General features: G+C 38.6%; 1 protein-coding gene across 7 annotated transcripts in view; it reads left to right on the plus strand.

Moving 5' to 3' along the window:
- The window catches only part of LOC126253529 (diacylglycerol kinase theta), a 741186-nt gene that overhangs the window by 506386 nt on the left and 217851 nt on the right, over positions 1 to 16949 (plus strand). For all 7 annotated transcript variants that reach the window (XM_049954942.1, XM_049954916.1, XM_049954934.1 and 4 more), the window contains one exon: positions 15630 to 15737. In XM_049954942.1, the coding sequence (XP_049810899.1) occupies positions 15630 to 15737 (108 nt within the window). The remainder of the gene's footprint in view (positions 1 to 15629; positions 15738 to 16949) is intronic.

The following is a 16949-nucleotide window of genomic DNA, read 5'->3' on the forward strand; positions in this document are numbered from 1 at the left end:
GGCTCCTGACCCCTTTGGTGGTTGACCATCCCTTGGCTTCAAACATTTTTGGATTCGATGCTTTCATGCAGTTTGGCTTTTCAGTTTCTGATGAAGTTAAGGTCGTTTCCACTGCCATCCTGTTCCAGGACCTCAACAATCTGTGCTCGGCCTATGCCACTGTGTTTCAGTTTGACTTAGGGTATGCTTCAGGCTTCCAGGCGCACATTTCTCTGTGGCCAGATGCTCAGCTATGGTTTTTCCAGGCTCGACACAGTCCAGTGGCCTTATGTCCAGCAATCGAGCAAGAGCTCTGTCAACTGCAGGCTGTTGGTATTATGGAGCCCATGAAGGTGAGTGCTTGGATAACCCTGTTGATGTTGATCAGGAAACCCAAAGACTCCCTTCACCTATGTGGGGATTTCAGAGTTACAATCAGTGCACAGTCCCTGATTGAAACTTATCTCATTCCCCGGCAGGAACACCTTCTCGCCAAACTTGCGCCTGTCAAATACTTCTCTAAGATTGACCTAGCGGAGGCTTACCATCAGTTACCGTTAGATGAGGAATCCCAGAACCTTTTGGTCATCAACACGGCTTTCAGATTATATAAATACAAGCACCTTCCATTTGGTATTTCGTCGGCACCGGCCATTTTCCTGAGGTACCTGGAGCAGCTCACACAGTCCATCCCAGCTTGTGTTAATTATCTCGATGACATCTTGGTCTCCAACCGTACACGCCACAAGCATTTTCAAAACCTCGGTACCTTATTTCATGCTTTGCAGGCCGCAGGCTTGCGCTGTCGACTGGAAAAGTGTAGTTTCTTTCACCTGGAAGTCGAATACCTGGGGCTCTGGGTCAGCAAAGAAGGCATTCGTCTGTCGGATCGCAACATCGTGTCCATCAACGCCCTTCCCCACCCCAAGATTTATCTGACCTATAAGTTTTTTGGGAAAGGCTAACTAGTACTTAAAGTTTTTACCCCAGGCTGCTGATGCTGCACAGTCCCTCAATCACTTGCATTGCAAAGAGGTGCTGTTCAACTGGACTCCTGTCTGTGATCAAGCTTTTCTCCACTTGAAAACTATGGTCAATTCCACACCATGCCTGACCTCCTTCTCTCGGACCACCATTTCATTGTGGCAGCCGGTGTTTCAGCCTATGGTATTGGAACAGTCTTGGCTCACAGGAATGCTGATGGCTCAGAACAGCTCATTGCATATGCATCCCAGCACAGAGGAACTATTCTCAGACTGAGCAACAGGTTCTGACAATTGTGTTTGCCATTCAAAAGTTTCACATCTACTTGTTTGGGATGAAGTTCACTCTCCTCACTGATCACAAGCCTTTGGTTATCGTCTTCGGCCCACAGACACACCTCTTCAAGCGAACTGCTCAATGTCTTCAGAGCTAGGCACTGTTCTTATGCAATTATGGCACCTGATGTAAGCCCACCTAGCAACACTCCTACACTGATGCCTTATCATGTCTCCCCTTGAGCCCTGATTCCGAGTTTGACCAGAAGGAAGTCCTCTGCTTTCACATTGATATGGCCCGCTAAGATACACTGGACGGATTTCCCATCACGCCTGCACAGGTTGCCTCTGTCACACACCGGGACACCATTCTACCGCAGGTTTCCCACTACATGACCCATAGTTGGCCCAACTATCTGACTCGCCGGTTGAAAACTGAATTCAGCCCCTGGCGGCACCTCTCCCACAGGCTCTCGTTTGTGGCGGGTGTCCTTCTGTTGGCCGCGGAGGCTGATGCCCATTGGGCGATCATCCCACCTGTTTTGCACCACCACACCCTACACTTGCTGCACTGCAGACACTGGGGGATGTCCTGTATGAAGGCATTGGCTCACCGGAATGTGTGTTGGCCTGGCATCAGTGGCGACTTCGGATGCGTGGTCCATGGGTGCACTGTGTCTGCGTGTCACGAGGCCAGCCCACCACCCATCATTATTTACCCTCTGGCCCATGCCTCATCAGCCCTGGGACCGTATCCATCTTGATTTTGCGGGTCTGTTCTTGGGATTGATGTGGTTACTCATTGTGGATGCACACTCCGTCCTCCAATGGCACAGCAGAATGACTGGTGAGGATGTTTAAGCAGTGACAGACAAAAGTGGTTGAATCCTCTGGCACCACATTGGCCCTTCCCTTTTCCTGAGCACTTATCACACTACGCCAGTGGATGGTCATAGTCTGGCTGAACTCCTCCATGGGCGGAAACAACAGACCCTGCTCCATCTGCTGATTCTGTCACCTTCTGAACCCTGCTTCCGACCCTCTCGCCACTACACCCCGGGCACGGTTGTGTGGGCCCACTCATATGGTGGCAAGGCTGCTTGGACTCCCGTCACAGTAGACATGACCCTTTGGTGGTGTGTGACCTCAGTACAGACACAGTGCCACCACCATAACCAACTCTGGCCTTGTACCCCTACATGGCACCTCACGTCCCCCAACCCCTTGCTTCTTTCTGGTGTGCATGAGGCCTTCGAGTTGGCCTCGCTGCCATTGGCCATTGGCCACCGGCACCCTGCAGGCACCCTGGTATGCCTTCCTGCAACCACAAGGATCGGAGGTGATGTGCGATACCCTGCCCTCTGGTGACATTCCATGGATGGCCGTCCCAACCCACCGCTGGCGGTCGACGCCACAGGGTCTCCCTCCTTCCGCCCACCATAGCACTGTCTGGGGCGTTTACGCCTTTATGCACAGATTGTGGGGGGGGGGGGGGGGGGGGAATTATTATTGTTGTTGTTGTTGTCCTCTAATCACATACACAAAGGTTGTACTGTAGTGCTGTCAAACAGAGAAACAAAAATTGATTTATGTGGAGGCTTAAACAGCAATGTTATTCTTCAATTTGCGGAGGAAAAAGGCAACTTAATTATTTTCTGGAAAAGAGAATGCATAAAACACTTGGACACATGGAAATTCTAGGTCTGAGTTATAACTATGATAAGATGGCATAGAAATTTGTTACACCATCTTTTCATGTTTGAAGTACTCACTCTCTCATGTTTTATTCATGGTATGTAGTGAAGTTTTTTTTCTGCCTATTCTTAAGAGCTTTCCAAGCAGTGCAACATTACATGCTGAAATTTCTATCTGAAATATTATTTTCTTTCTAACTGCATGTTAATTTGCTTGCTTGTCAGAAGCAATGAACTGAAAAGTGTTTTGGCCTTTATTGAATGTATTTATTATTTCTCATGCCTCAGGGATGGTTTATAAACTCATTTGAGAAATAATTCCTGTATTAAAAGCATAAGATGCGAGGAAATAAAAAAAAGAATTAGTGAAATAAGTAGATGACAAAGGGGGAAGAAATTGCCCTAAACAGCTGCTCAGAAAACTCCTAAACAACATAAACATTGAACCAGCTGTAAGCATACTAGAGATGTGCAGATAACAGTCTGACATGTACTTGCTTCCATTAATATTTGCATAACTCCCCTGTATATTACACTATGCTGTATCTGTAGAAAGAGATTAAACATTGATGCAACTGTTATTTGGGCCTGCATACACCGCAGTATCTCTCTGCCTTGTATGAGACATACAAGGGTCACATTTTAAGCTTTTACAAATGACCGTGCTGTTGAGATGTGACATTACTGTTGTGTGAATAAATTTCAGTTGTTATTTTTAAAACAATAGCAGCTCAGAAATTAGCCAAATAGTATGTTACAGTGAGAATATATGTCTGCAGCTAGAATATAAAGACACATTGTTGTAAAAATATGGAAGTTGCATGGCATGTGATACTGGTCATCAGATGATTATGATTTTTGTAAATACCTACCTCAAGAACAATGCCTTGAATCACCTCATTCAAAATTTGGTAATCAATCACACTGAGAAAAGATTATTTACAAATGCTGCACAGAATTTTGTCAGACATTCTAAAAAAAATGCTACCATGGAAATGCTAAATATCTATGCAATATCATAATATGAGATGAAACTGTGATTTATTGCTATGAGGTGAAAATAAAGCAGCAGTCAACTATTTCGGTTATCCAAACCGAATCATTGCCAATGAAAGTGGTTCTTTCACAAAGTTCTTGCAAGGAAATGATTGCCTGTTTCCTTGGTTATTTGGACATATTGTGGCCAGTATTTCACAGCATCAAAGAATATTTACTGCAGAATGGTGTACAACAATTTGTTTACCTTAAGACATCAATGAAATGAGGAAAAAGCAACTGAATATGTAACATTGTTCTTCATCATGAGCATGTTATCTGTCAAACAACATTTCAAACAATTAATTCATTGATGGAGAAAACAACAATGTTAATTTCTCTTTGCTCATCTTCATGTGAGGTGATTTTTTTTTTTTGAGAAACAACTAGTTGGTACCAAAAAATGTTGTTCTTGAATTGTTTTCATACAAAATTAAAAGGCAACCTCATATTAAGGTAGGAAAATTGAATGTGATGCTGATCACTGCACATCAGATACGACTCCTGTAGGAAATATCCATAGCTTTAGGGAGAGTATGTGGTGATACACATTTTTGAAACAATAATGTTTATGTGTATCATGTAAGTCCTTCTCTCTTGGAACTGTAACAAATAAGTTCATAGACAGAAAGCATCTGTGGTTTCATTAATTCTTCTCTTGTGTTCATAATTTTGAATCCGTTTCTCTAGACATTCAATAATCATACTACTGTGTTGACTGTATCTGAGTTTTACAAGATATTCTGTTGTTATCTGTCGTTCTTATCACAAATAAAAAAAATAGTGCTATGTTTCAAGTATTGAAAGCTATACTCACAGACCCTTCTCTAAGTAAGTGTACATTTTTCATTGTTGATATCCTTATGATCACTAATGCTGCAGGTTTTTTATTTATTTGTTTTTATCTTATTTATTTGTTTATTTTGCGGTGGCGGGGGTCAGGGGCATCATGTGCATGATTGATTTTAAAGGCAGGTCGTTGACAATACTACAGTGTGTAAATACACAATTACTTCATTTATTATGTAAACATTAGTCTAATTAATTGAAATCAATCAGACAAAATATCTTCTTTCATTGGAATGCAGTATGCACATTAAATAATTAATTGTCTCTTTATATGTATGACTAACATAACACTTGGGACTAAGTACTCTGTAATAGTGTACTACCATTCATCTTAATGTAAATCTTCATGCCTTCCTTGTCAGTCATTATGTACCCACCGCATCGATCATTTTAACACTTAATAGTGGTGTTCTATTTACTATTTTTTGTTTTCAGTGACATACTGTGTGTACTTCCTCTGTAATCTTCCTCATATAACTTTTTCAGCACTTATATTCTGTTTTTATTCTTGGTGCTTGAGATGCAATACTGTGGATTCAAAGCATTTGAATGAGTGATAATGTGGGCACTGGCACTAGAAGTCAGTATACCTGGATTCATGGTCACTTTCTTAACAGAATTACTGTCAATAATTAACACACACTGGTTGGTATGCAGTGAGGAGCAAAAATTATCCAAAGAAATCAACTAGTCTTGTTGGATAACATGAGCTGTAGAATTTAATGTAGGGTGTAACTTGCAAACAAAGGGTGTGGAACAAAACTTGGTAATAACAAGGAGTAGAAGAGAGGTTATTGAACGGAGCAAACTTTTCCAAACAGTCATATTTTGGAAATGTGCCATTGTGAAGTTAAGGCCATAAAAAGGTGATCAGTTGGCAAAAAACATGCAGAAATATGTACATTTATGGAAATTTGTCTCATTTAGTAACTGTTATGTTGGAGTTTGCAATTAGCAGTTAAATTATGTTTGGTTAACTGTTGACCGTGCTCTTGAAAGGAATACGCATTTTCATATGCTCACTAGTGACAGTTGTGTACACTAAATTCTCGTTTCATAATGAAAACTGCCTCATCTGCAAATAGAGTGAAGGAATGAGACACATAAATGATTTTCTGGCAGACCTTTACTTTATTGTCTGGTGTTCGGAATGGAGTACGCACTTTGGTCCAAAGGTATGCAGCAAGTTCACGTCTGAATGTAAAGCAAGAAATTCAAAAGAAAATTAAAAACATACCTCATTTAGTCACTCTTACATATTGTTTACTCTGTCTCAAATTATATCTATACAAAGTTTTAACATTATTGTCTTCATACTAGCTTTATAGTTGAAAATTAGAATAGTTTGATGCATTTGTATCAAATATTAGTATCTTTGTTGCAAGGTAATTAAAACAGACATTCATTTCAGATCTCTAGTATTATTACTACACCTGTTTCACATAAACAGGAAACTGTCCATAAGTGTATCAGGGCTCAGTTTTTTTATCACTGTGAATAATTCCTTTATCACAGGTGATTGTGGTTCGGTTTTGTATCTCATATCTTCAGGTTGACAAGTAGATGCAGGTGTACCTTTTACCTTGACCTCTCAGTTCACTCATTTAACATAACAGCTATTATTGTTCTGACATGAGAACAAATTCAATTGAAAGTTACAACTGTTATGTTGCTTTTCATTATGTTCAAATCACTTAATCACACTGTACACTGACCTTTGATTAAATTATTATTTCACACTGTTTGACTATGTGATATGATACTACAACAGTCAGTGCTAAACATTGCTTTCCCTATGAAATGAACAATTAAAACAAAAAGCGAACTAGAAACACGAGCTTCTACAGTTCAAAGTCCTGTATTGCATAGCAGCTCACAAGACTAATGGAGATCAGGTCATAAATAAAATTCATATTTTGGAAGCAAATTCCTTTGAGTCACGTCTGTTTTTCCTGTATTCCATATTCCTAGCTAATGTTTTCAGTTTTGTTGCTTGCTCACAGTGGTTGTGTACAACAAAGTGAAATATCAACTGTATTACTATCATGAGTTTTGTGAATGTATTTTACTTACGTTTTGCAGTGAACCAGTCTCTATAATTTCATATTTTTATTTATTTTGCATGTCATTTGATACTGTTGATGTTTACAGCATGCTGCACTGCTTCATTCTTTAAAATCAAAGCTTTGCTGCTTTAATGTGCCAAACACCCAAGCATCTTGAATGCGCCACACTCAGACTTATTAGGATATAGTACTTGTGGTAAGAAATGCTCAATTTATTGTAATTCTTTTGAGAGTTTGATGCAACATTTCACTCAGAACTTAGTGAGTAGCCTTATTTTTTAGTTTTCAAAAAAAATGTGGTATCCTACCACTGTACCTGGCTTTTAAAACTTGCACCAGCAGTCAACATTTTTTCTATGAATTGTATCATGTACATTTTTTGTAGCCTTCTGTAACTGTCTACAGAATCACGTGCTTGAAGGTAATGAGTTAAAGACGAGGAGACTAACAACTTCATGTGTTTTACATTGTGCATCTAATCCATTTGTCTAACTTGAACACAGGCACAATAGAATGATATAGTACCAACTCAAGTGTGAACATTTTTTATACATTTTACATTTAGCTGTAATGTGTCTTTGTTATGGTGCAAAAGCTATTTATCCCACACATTAATTAATACTTTAATGTACTCAAAGCCAGATAAAAGAAATTGTAATGAATCTATAAAGATCAGCAGTAATAGCTGTAGACTGCGTTCATAAAATGCTATCAAGTTCCTGTCAGCTTACAAAAACTGTGGAGAAAATCTCAGTTCACTAGTATGTTAAGTTCCCTAATCATATTGTAATCATCGGAGGAGATTTCAGTCATCCAACAATCTAACTGGATAGTTACAGTTTTTAGTGTTGCAAGAGATCCTGTGAAACATTACTATAAACATTCTCTAAAAGCTATCTAGAGGATATCGACATCGAAACTGGTAACACTGATCATGAGGTAGCTGTAGCAACAATGGTTACCAATGTATAAGGGGCACCTAAAACAAGCAGAAAGATTTGCATGTTCAGTAAACTAGATAAAGAAATAGCTGTGTCATATCTCACTGCAGAACTTTAAATTACTAGCTCATGACAGTAGCATGTAGGGAACTATGCGTCAAGTTTAAAAGAATGGTTTGACTGTGCACTGGGTAGATATATGCACCCACTAGAACAGTTCCTGGTGTGAGGGACTGTCCATCGCATACAATCAGTGTAAAGAAACTCCTTAAGAAACAGAGACTACTGCATAAAAGGTGTAAAGGAAAGCAGAGGGCTATAGATAGGTGTTGAATGAAACATGTTTGGGTGTCAAGAGAGCAATGAATGAAGCCTTCAGTGACTACCATAACAGAGTATTGCCAAAAGATCTTTCAGAGAACCCAGAGAAATTCTGGTTGTGTGTAGAGGCTGTTAGTGGCACAGTCACCCATAGACAAGATAAGAACTAAAATTAACGATACCAAAGATAAAAGAGATATACTTAACTCCATGTTCAAATGTTTCTTTACAAAGGAAAACCCAATAGTATTGCCCAGATTTAGTTCTTGTATGATTGAAAATATGAAAAAATGTTCAAATGTGTGTAAATTCCTAAGGGACCAAACTGCTGAGGTCATCGGTCCCTAGACTTACACACTACTTAAGCTAACTTATGCTAAGAACAACACACACACCCATGCCCGAGGGAGGACTCGAACCTTCGGCAGGAGGGGCTGCGCAGTCAGTGACATGGCGCCTGAAAATATGAGTGAAGTAGATATTAATCTAGTGGTGATGAGAAGCAGATGAAACTGTTAAAATTGGCTAAAGCTCCAGGGTGTGATGGAATCCTAATCAGATTCTATACTGAATTTGCGGCTGAGTTAGCCCCTCTTTTAACTATTCAGTGTTATTTGTTTTATTTATTTATTTAGTGCCTGAGTTCATAGTGTTTTTCCATAAATTTAATAAACACAACAGATATATTTAATAGAGACTTTAGTCATCAATAATATATTCTCCTTCACTGTTTACAACAGTCTGCCAACACTGGGGTAACTTTTCAATTTCGTGACTGTAGATGGTTGGTTGGTTTGTGGGGGTTGAAGGGACCAGTCTTCAAAATGCCATCGGTCCCCGTGACTAGAAATCATGTGGTTTTGAGGCGAAGAATTTGTCAAGCCATGTTTGGAGCGAATTTTCATCCAGAAAAGAAATTCCTCGAAGAGTCTTTGATAGAGAATGGAAAAAGTGAAAATCTGACAGGGCAAGATCAGCTGATGACTTCCCAGCCCAACTCCTGTTTAGTGTTTTTTGTCAGTCTAGCAGAAAGAGGCAGGCATTACTGTGGAATAGCATCACTTCACACAGTCTTCCTGGTCATTGTTCTTGGATTGTGTCTGCAAGGTGTCTCAGTGGTTGACAATAAATTTCAGCAGTGATGGTTACACCTTGGGGAAGCGCCAGCCTAATATAAACTACCGAAGATTCCTCAAACAAAAAACTGCACCCAGTAGTTGGAAGAAAGCACAGTCACACTATTCCACAAAAAGCGTAGCAGAAGTGATCCATTTGTTGTAGAATCTTAGAACATATTCTGAGCTCAAACATTATGAGGGATCTTGAACAGAACAACCTCGTCCATGCCAACCAACATGAATTCTGAAAACATAGGTCATGTGAAACCCTACTCACACTTCCCTCACTTGACATACTGAAAACCCCGGATCAAAGCAGTTAGATGCAGTATTCATTGATTTCCAAATAGCATTTAACTCAGTGCCACAACTGTGCTTATTATCAAAAGCGCAGTGGTATTGGGGTATCAAGCAAAATTTGTGACTGGAGTGTGGATTGTTTTAGTAGGGTGGATGCAGAAAGTTACCTTGGATGTAGAGTCATGATCAACAGGTCTAGAAGTAACTTTGGGTGTTCCCCAGGAGTGTGTTAGGACCCTTTCTGTTCATGACTTTGCGGATAATATTAATAGCCACCTTGGACTTTTCTCAGGTGATGCAGTTATCTGTAACAAAGTACTGTCTGGAAGAAGCTGTGCAAATATTTAGTTAGATCTTGATAAGTTTTCAAAGTGATGCAAAAGTTGACAACTTGCTTTAAATGTTCAGAAATGTAAAATTGTGCACTTCACAAAACAAAAAAATGTGTCTCCTGTGGGTATAATATCAGAATCATAGTAGGATCAATTTACTCATATAAGTATCTGGGTACAACAATTTGAAGGGATATGAAATGGATTAATTACATAGGCTCAACAGTAGGTAAAGCAGGTGGTAGACTGCATTTCATTGGTAGAATACTAGACAAATGCAATCAGTCTACTTAGGAGACTGCACACAAAACATTTGTGCAAGCCATCCTAGAATATTGCTCAAGTCTGTGGGATCTGTACCATATAGTGCTAACAGACGGACACAAATAAGGCCAGTACAAATGGTCAATTGTCTCTTCGACCCTTAGGATCAAGTCATGAAGATGCCAAAAGAACTGAACTGGCAGACACTTGCAGATAGATGCAGACTATCCCATGAAAACGTACATAAAAAATTTCTAGAACCAACTTTAACAGATGGATCTAGTAGTATATTAAAGTCTCCAAGTGTCACTCCTATAGCAATTGCGAAAAAAACACACAGAGGCATTGAAGCAGTTATTGTTCCTGTGTAAATGGAATGGGAGAAAGCCCCATTACAATAGGGTTTACCGTCTGCCACGCACTTCAGTGCAGAGTGTAGATGTTGAAAAATTATAACTGGAAAAATCTTGGTAAATAAATCAGATGATTTTTTTGTGCTTGTGTTTCATCAGTATGATATATTAATTAGTAAATATAATTTATTTACTGACTGATTAAATTTGATATATTTCTAAATTAACAATTTTCATGATTTAAACTACTTTATTACTAGTGGTGCAAAAAATAAATATTGGTGTCTCATTATTTGTGGTGGATGCATTTTAGAAAATTGAGAATGAGTCAGATGTGACCCATATTTTCCAGATGGTCTCTGGGCATATGTCATGAGAAATAAGTCAGAGCTATTGCAGCCTCAATTGGTGTGGAAGGATTGAGATCATAATAGTTTGGCTCAAAAGAATACTTATGGGCAAATAAGTGTGAGTGTGAGTTGTCCAGAAATACAAAACACAAAATTTGCAAAGATATATGATTATATTTAAGTGAGGGTGTGAAGGCCATATACTTGTCAGGTAAAATTAACAAATAAATTAAAGACCATTATATGTTTAACAAAATAAGGAAAAGATAGATCGTTACTCACCATGAAGATGACACATAGAGTTGCAGATGGGCACAACGCAAAGACACTTACACATTAGCTTTTGGCCAAAACCTTTATCAGGAAAGGAAACACATACATGATCATTCACACAAGCAAACACACCTCACACACATGACCACCACCTACAGTTGCTAGCACCTCAATGCCATTCTGGTTCTGATTGCAGAGGTGGTGGTCATGTGCATGTGAAGTTTGCTTGCTTGTGTGAATGAAAGTTTGTGTGTTTCCTTTCCTGATGAAGCCTTTGGCCAAAAGCTAATGTGTAAATGTCTTTTCATTGTGTCTGTCTGCAACTCAAGTGTGTCATCTTTGCGGTGAGTAGCAATCTTATATTTTTCATTTATTGAACAATGGAAAAATCCAGGATGGAATGTAACAGTATTATAAAAAGGAAAGTTGCCACTCACCATATAATGGAGATGCAGAGTCGCAGATAGGCACAACAAAAAGATTGCGACAAATAAAGCTTTCGGCCCATAAGGCCTTCGTCAAAAATAGGCAACACACGCACATACACTCAGGCAAACACAACTCACACACACATGACTGCAGTCTCATATCATATATTGTTAATGTTCCAAACTACAGTTTACATTATATGTTTAGTAAGCCAAAATACTGCTATGTTCAGAGACTTTTTGTTATGATCTTATTTTTTGGCGACATAAGCTTATTTTGACTCCATGACAATTATCAAGCTATTTCCATAACACATCATTAACGCCATTGCTATCTAATACCTTGTACTGCTAAGTAACGTAGGTGTAGCACAGACAAAATTATAAATATGTGATATCTCAGCAGTGGAATTTATTGCTGCGAAATATTTGTTAAGAGGTATTTAATATTTTTTGTAAGTTTGACGGCTTCATGTACTCAATATTTTCAAAAAGAATAAATTGAAGTGTGGGTAAAATAAATATTTGCTCATTTGAGCAAATGAAGCTGTCAATCTTATGAAAAATGTTAAATATGTGTTAACAAATATTGCTCAGCAACCTGTGACACTGCTGAGACATTAATTATCTACAATAGCAATGATATGCAGTAGTACATGGTATGCGACAGCAGCAGCATTAATGATATGTTATGGAAATAGCTTTGTAATGGCGATGGAGACAAAATTAGATTATAAAACCAAAAATAACGTTGTAATAAAAAGTCTCGGCATACAGCATCATTTCGGCTTACTGAACATACGCTGTCTTTACAAGCTGTCTATAATGCTGCAGGCCAAGAAGAATTCAAAAAGAATAAATTGAAGTGTGGGTAAAATAAATATTTGTTCTTATGCAATTGTAAACAGTACCAGATGTGGTTCTAGCATCAGGCTAAATTTACATTAAATTGTGAAATGTGTGTTACATGTTTGTTGCATGTATAATTTTCCATACAAAAATAAAATAAAATTGGAAACATAAGTAAAAAAAGAAAAAAAATGATGAGGGGGCACTATTAATTTGGATATGGATACATATTTGTTTCCTGATAAGAAAAAAGTTTGAAATGAACAATCTCTACTACTTGTGCAAATGTATTAAAGTTTCTTTATTGTAACTTTGGTGGTAAGAGAACAGAAAAGTAAAGGGACGTGTTGAATAGCAGTCACAGCTGGTATTATGGGTAAAGAAAAATTCAATTGAGAAGGCAATAAAATTTCAAAGGGACAGAATGACTGGTGAGTACTTAACTTGAGGAGGCAAAATTGCAGTGTTGCTGATAGACACATTTAAAAGTAAAAACACATCCTGGCCTTTTGTGCTATTAGTGTCTTCCTCAAGGAGAAAGGATAGAGTTGGGAAGATAAGGAAACAACAGCAGGTCAGTCAGAAACCAGTATGAGGAAGGACCCACTTGTTGTGATGGTAAGGGGAAACAAAGTGAAGTGGGAGATGGCAAGAGTGTAGAAGGTTAAAGATAGTACGTTGATAAGCACTGTGCCAGCTTCAGTCCAGAGATGATATATGGGCAAAGTTATAAACAAAAGATGGACACAGGAAGAGGCGTGGCAGTTATGTATGGAGCAGTGTGATTTATGAAGTAAAAAGTAATTAAAATTTTCAAAATATAATTGCTAGAACTGAAATTATGTCCATGATCAAAAGTAAATGAGAATAAACATCTGCAGGTAATACACTACACTGAAGGCATTGTCAAATTTGAGTACATTTCTTTTCTTAATGTATAATAAAGTGAACAACAAAAGTAACACTTCCAAAACACCATTAACAAGCAAGCAAATACAAAACTGACTGAAGAAAAGTGTAAAATATTTGAAGATATATCAGAAAAATTTGATTCATTTACTTTCCACCATAGATATACCATTACTAGCTAGTTAAAAGTCAAGTAATGTGGAAGTTATGTCATAGTGTTTTTTTGTGATAATTTATTCAGTTGAATAAGTCTTTCTTACATGCTTATTGGTGATATTGTATATTTTATTCCATCATAATTTTTTTTGTAGCCTGATTGTCATAGTCACTGATATGGCTCTGAAACATTATCCATCATTAGTAAAAATGCATTGAAGAATGAATATACAAAGAAGGCCTTACAGAGAATCAAGTTGATGGTCGCAACTTGATTTTTTCAAGATGATAAATTAAAACTTCATTACTATTGGTAGCTCACCTAAATATATTTCACAAAGTTATGCAACCATAGATTTCGCCACAGATGGTGCAGTGGTAAGACATTGGTCACAAATTCAGGAAGATGGTGGTTGAATTCCCTTTCCGGTCATCCAGAATTAGGTTTTGTTTGATTTTCCTGAATCACTTAAGTCAAATGCCTGGATGACTCTTTGGAAAGAAAACAATCATTCCCCATTTTCCCCAAATCTGAGCTTTTTCTTCATCTCTAGTGACAACATAATTGAAGGGATGTTAAATCCTAATCATCCTACCTTCCTTCAGCACAGGTGCAATAATTATTCTGACTGTGGAGAAAGTTCATAGATTCTGTGCCTGAATTATGTGATTCTTAGTCAGTACACACACAGGATAGGAAATCCATGATGAAACTTTAAATAATGTATGGATATATCTATGAGAAGGGATCTATTCACTGAATAGCAGACACTTCTAGTTGCAGAAGGGCATGTAGAAATGATGATTCCCTGTTGAGTGTACAAAGTCCTTCTTCACAGAATTGATAATAGCAAACACACACACACACACACACACACACACACACACACACACACACACAGAGAGAGAGAGAGAGAGAGAGAGAGAGCACTAATGAGCTAACAAACTTCACTGTCTAATTTACTTTATTGGATGACTTATCTCCCCTATCATTTGGGCTCTCTCCAGTGATACTATTCTTTTCTGAATATTCCAGGTGGGAATAATGCCTTCAATATACTATTCAATCCCATGACCTCAGTCTCCACAGTTCCTGTCCTCTTAGTGACTCTCCCCCACTCATTTTCCCATCTCCTTACACTTTTCTGTTGCCATTCCAGATATGCTTTCTTTCCAGTGCTTATCTACTTAATCCAGGCTCTTATGTACCATAGTTTTATTTTGTATTTACTTCACTTTTGTATTTAATTCACTTTGAATTTATTTCACTTTCAGTTTTCTAACTTCTCTTGTATTATTTTCCCAGTGTTTCTATTAGCAGGCTTCTGCTGTGCCCCCTGCCTTCTTGTGTAGTTACCAGTTGCTTTCCTTGTATGTATCTATATGTATCACATTTGTACACTATTACCTAATTCCTTACCCCTCCTTCTCACCCATGCTACATTCAAGTCCCCAACGTTCACTTTAGACAAAATTACTGCTCACCCCATCTGGTCTGAAACACCAGGAGAGATATTAGCTGTGTGCATGGTAGTATTGCGTGCTGATTAGGTCTCTGAAGATAGCTTTGTCTAAAAGTTTAGTCTTTTTGTATTGTGTGTCTGGGGCTCAGTGCCTTTACAGTTGTTATCTGCCATTTCATTATGAAATTTAATCTTCCCATATTACAAAACCACATTTACATTCATTTCTTAGTCATGCTTTTTGTTCCTGAGTTGCCATGCTCATCATTTACTGACAGTTTTTTGCATGCCATGGAAAGCTGAGGAAACACAATGTCCAGTAGTGACAATAACATATTGTACATGTAAGTTGAGTCTGGCACTGAAACAAATACTGTATGGAAAGACAGGACACTAAGAAACCTCAAGGTTATACAATCTAAGAGCATCTAATGTTTAATTGTTGTACAGAATTATTATTTTGAAGATGTTGATTGCTGGTGCCATTTTATTGTTCTGTATGAGATGGTTCAATGTTTTTAGCACATGTTTCAAACATTTGCTTACATTGATATTGCTTGTACATTATCCTGTCCTTGATTTCTTTTATTTTTCTCCCAGCATAAGGATTAAATTTGTTTTAATTAATACTATATTTTGTAATAGTGTGTAAAATCAAAGAAATATGTGATTTGTTATGTTGTTTGGCAGCTCGAAGCATATCGGAAGAATTCAGCAGTGGTGATACACGTTACCGTGATAATGACGACGTACCACATGCACGTGACAAAGGAAAAGAGAAGGAAGACAGGGATGAAGGTATGTTACCTGCTTTTTATGCCCTCTGTTACATAAAGTTTGAATACGTTTCCTCTTAGAAAAATAGAATTACTTGTGTGTGTGTGTGTGTGTGTGTGTGTGTGTGTGTGTGTTGTATTTATTTGTTTTCTGCTGTATCATCCACAGCTCATGGTCTATTGGCTAGCGTTGTTCCCGCTGGATCATGGGGTACCAGGTTCAATTCCCGGTGGGGTCGGGGATTTTCTCCACCTGGGGACTGGGTGTTTGTGTTGTCCTCATCATTTCATCATCATTCTGGTAGTGGCGAGACTGGAAGTGGAAAGACTGGAACTTGTACAGGCACTAATGACCATGATGTTGAGCACCCCACAAACCAACATCATCATCTGCTGTATCAATAACATATTCAGGAAAAATGTGCTTGTGCTGGCTTTGCACGCGTAACACTAAGTATCTACGGCCGGATAACTTGTCTGGAATAGTAGTTGTTGACAGGCCACTGTATAGAATTATGATTATTATTGTAGAGAACAACATTAGGTAACTGAATATTAACTCCAAAGTCTGGTAAACCTAAACAATTTAAGCAGTACACACTAGAAAAGGTCTCAGGAGGGACAAATGTTATCTGTTCCATATTTAATTGGCATTTGGAGTAACACCTCATGGCACTGATGGGAGCTAATAGCTGCTATGACACCTATCCACCTGACTGCAGTGCCAGTTCGGCGTGAGCAACATCTTGCCAGCCGCCCAACTGCAGTGCCAGTACGGTGTGGTCTGCCCAACCACAACAGAGTTTGGTGTGAGTTACGGCCACTTGCTGGTCGCCTGACCCTCGTGCCAGTCCAGCATGAGCTATATTTTCTGCGTGATCTTTTCCTGTGTTTCCCAACAAAACTTTGCTACAAACACCTTCTGCCATGTAACATTAGTAGTATGCACTATCTGCTATGAAGTACAGGTATGAATCATCATCTACCACACAATATTAGTACAATGCACCTACTGCCACACAAAATTGATACAAAACACCAACTGCCACACAACATTAGTATGAAGCACCCTTTGCCTTGCGACATTGGTTCAAAGCAGTCTCTGTCACACAACATTGGTACAGAGCATTGTCTGCCACACAACACTTGTATAAAGCACCCTCTGTCATGTGAAATTGGTATGCAGCACCCTCTGTTATAAAACTTCTTCCACATAACAATGGTACCAAGCACT

This window comes from Schistocerca nitens, chromosome 1, assembly GCF_023898315.1.
Source record: "Schistocerca nitens isolate TAMUIC-IGC-003100 chromosome 1, iqSchNite1.1, whole genome shotgun sequence".
Lineage (NCBI taxonomy): Eukaryota > Metazoa > Arthropoda > Insecta > Orthoptera > Acrididae > Schistocerca > Schistocerca nitens.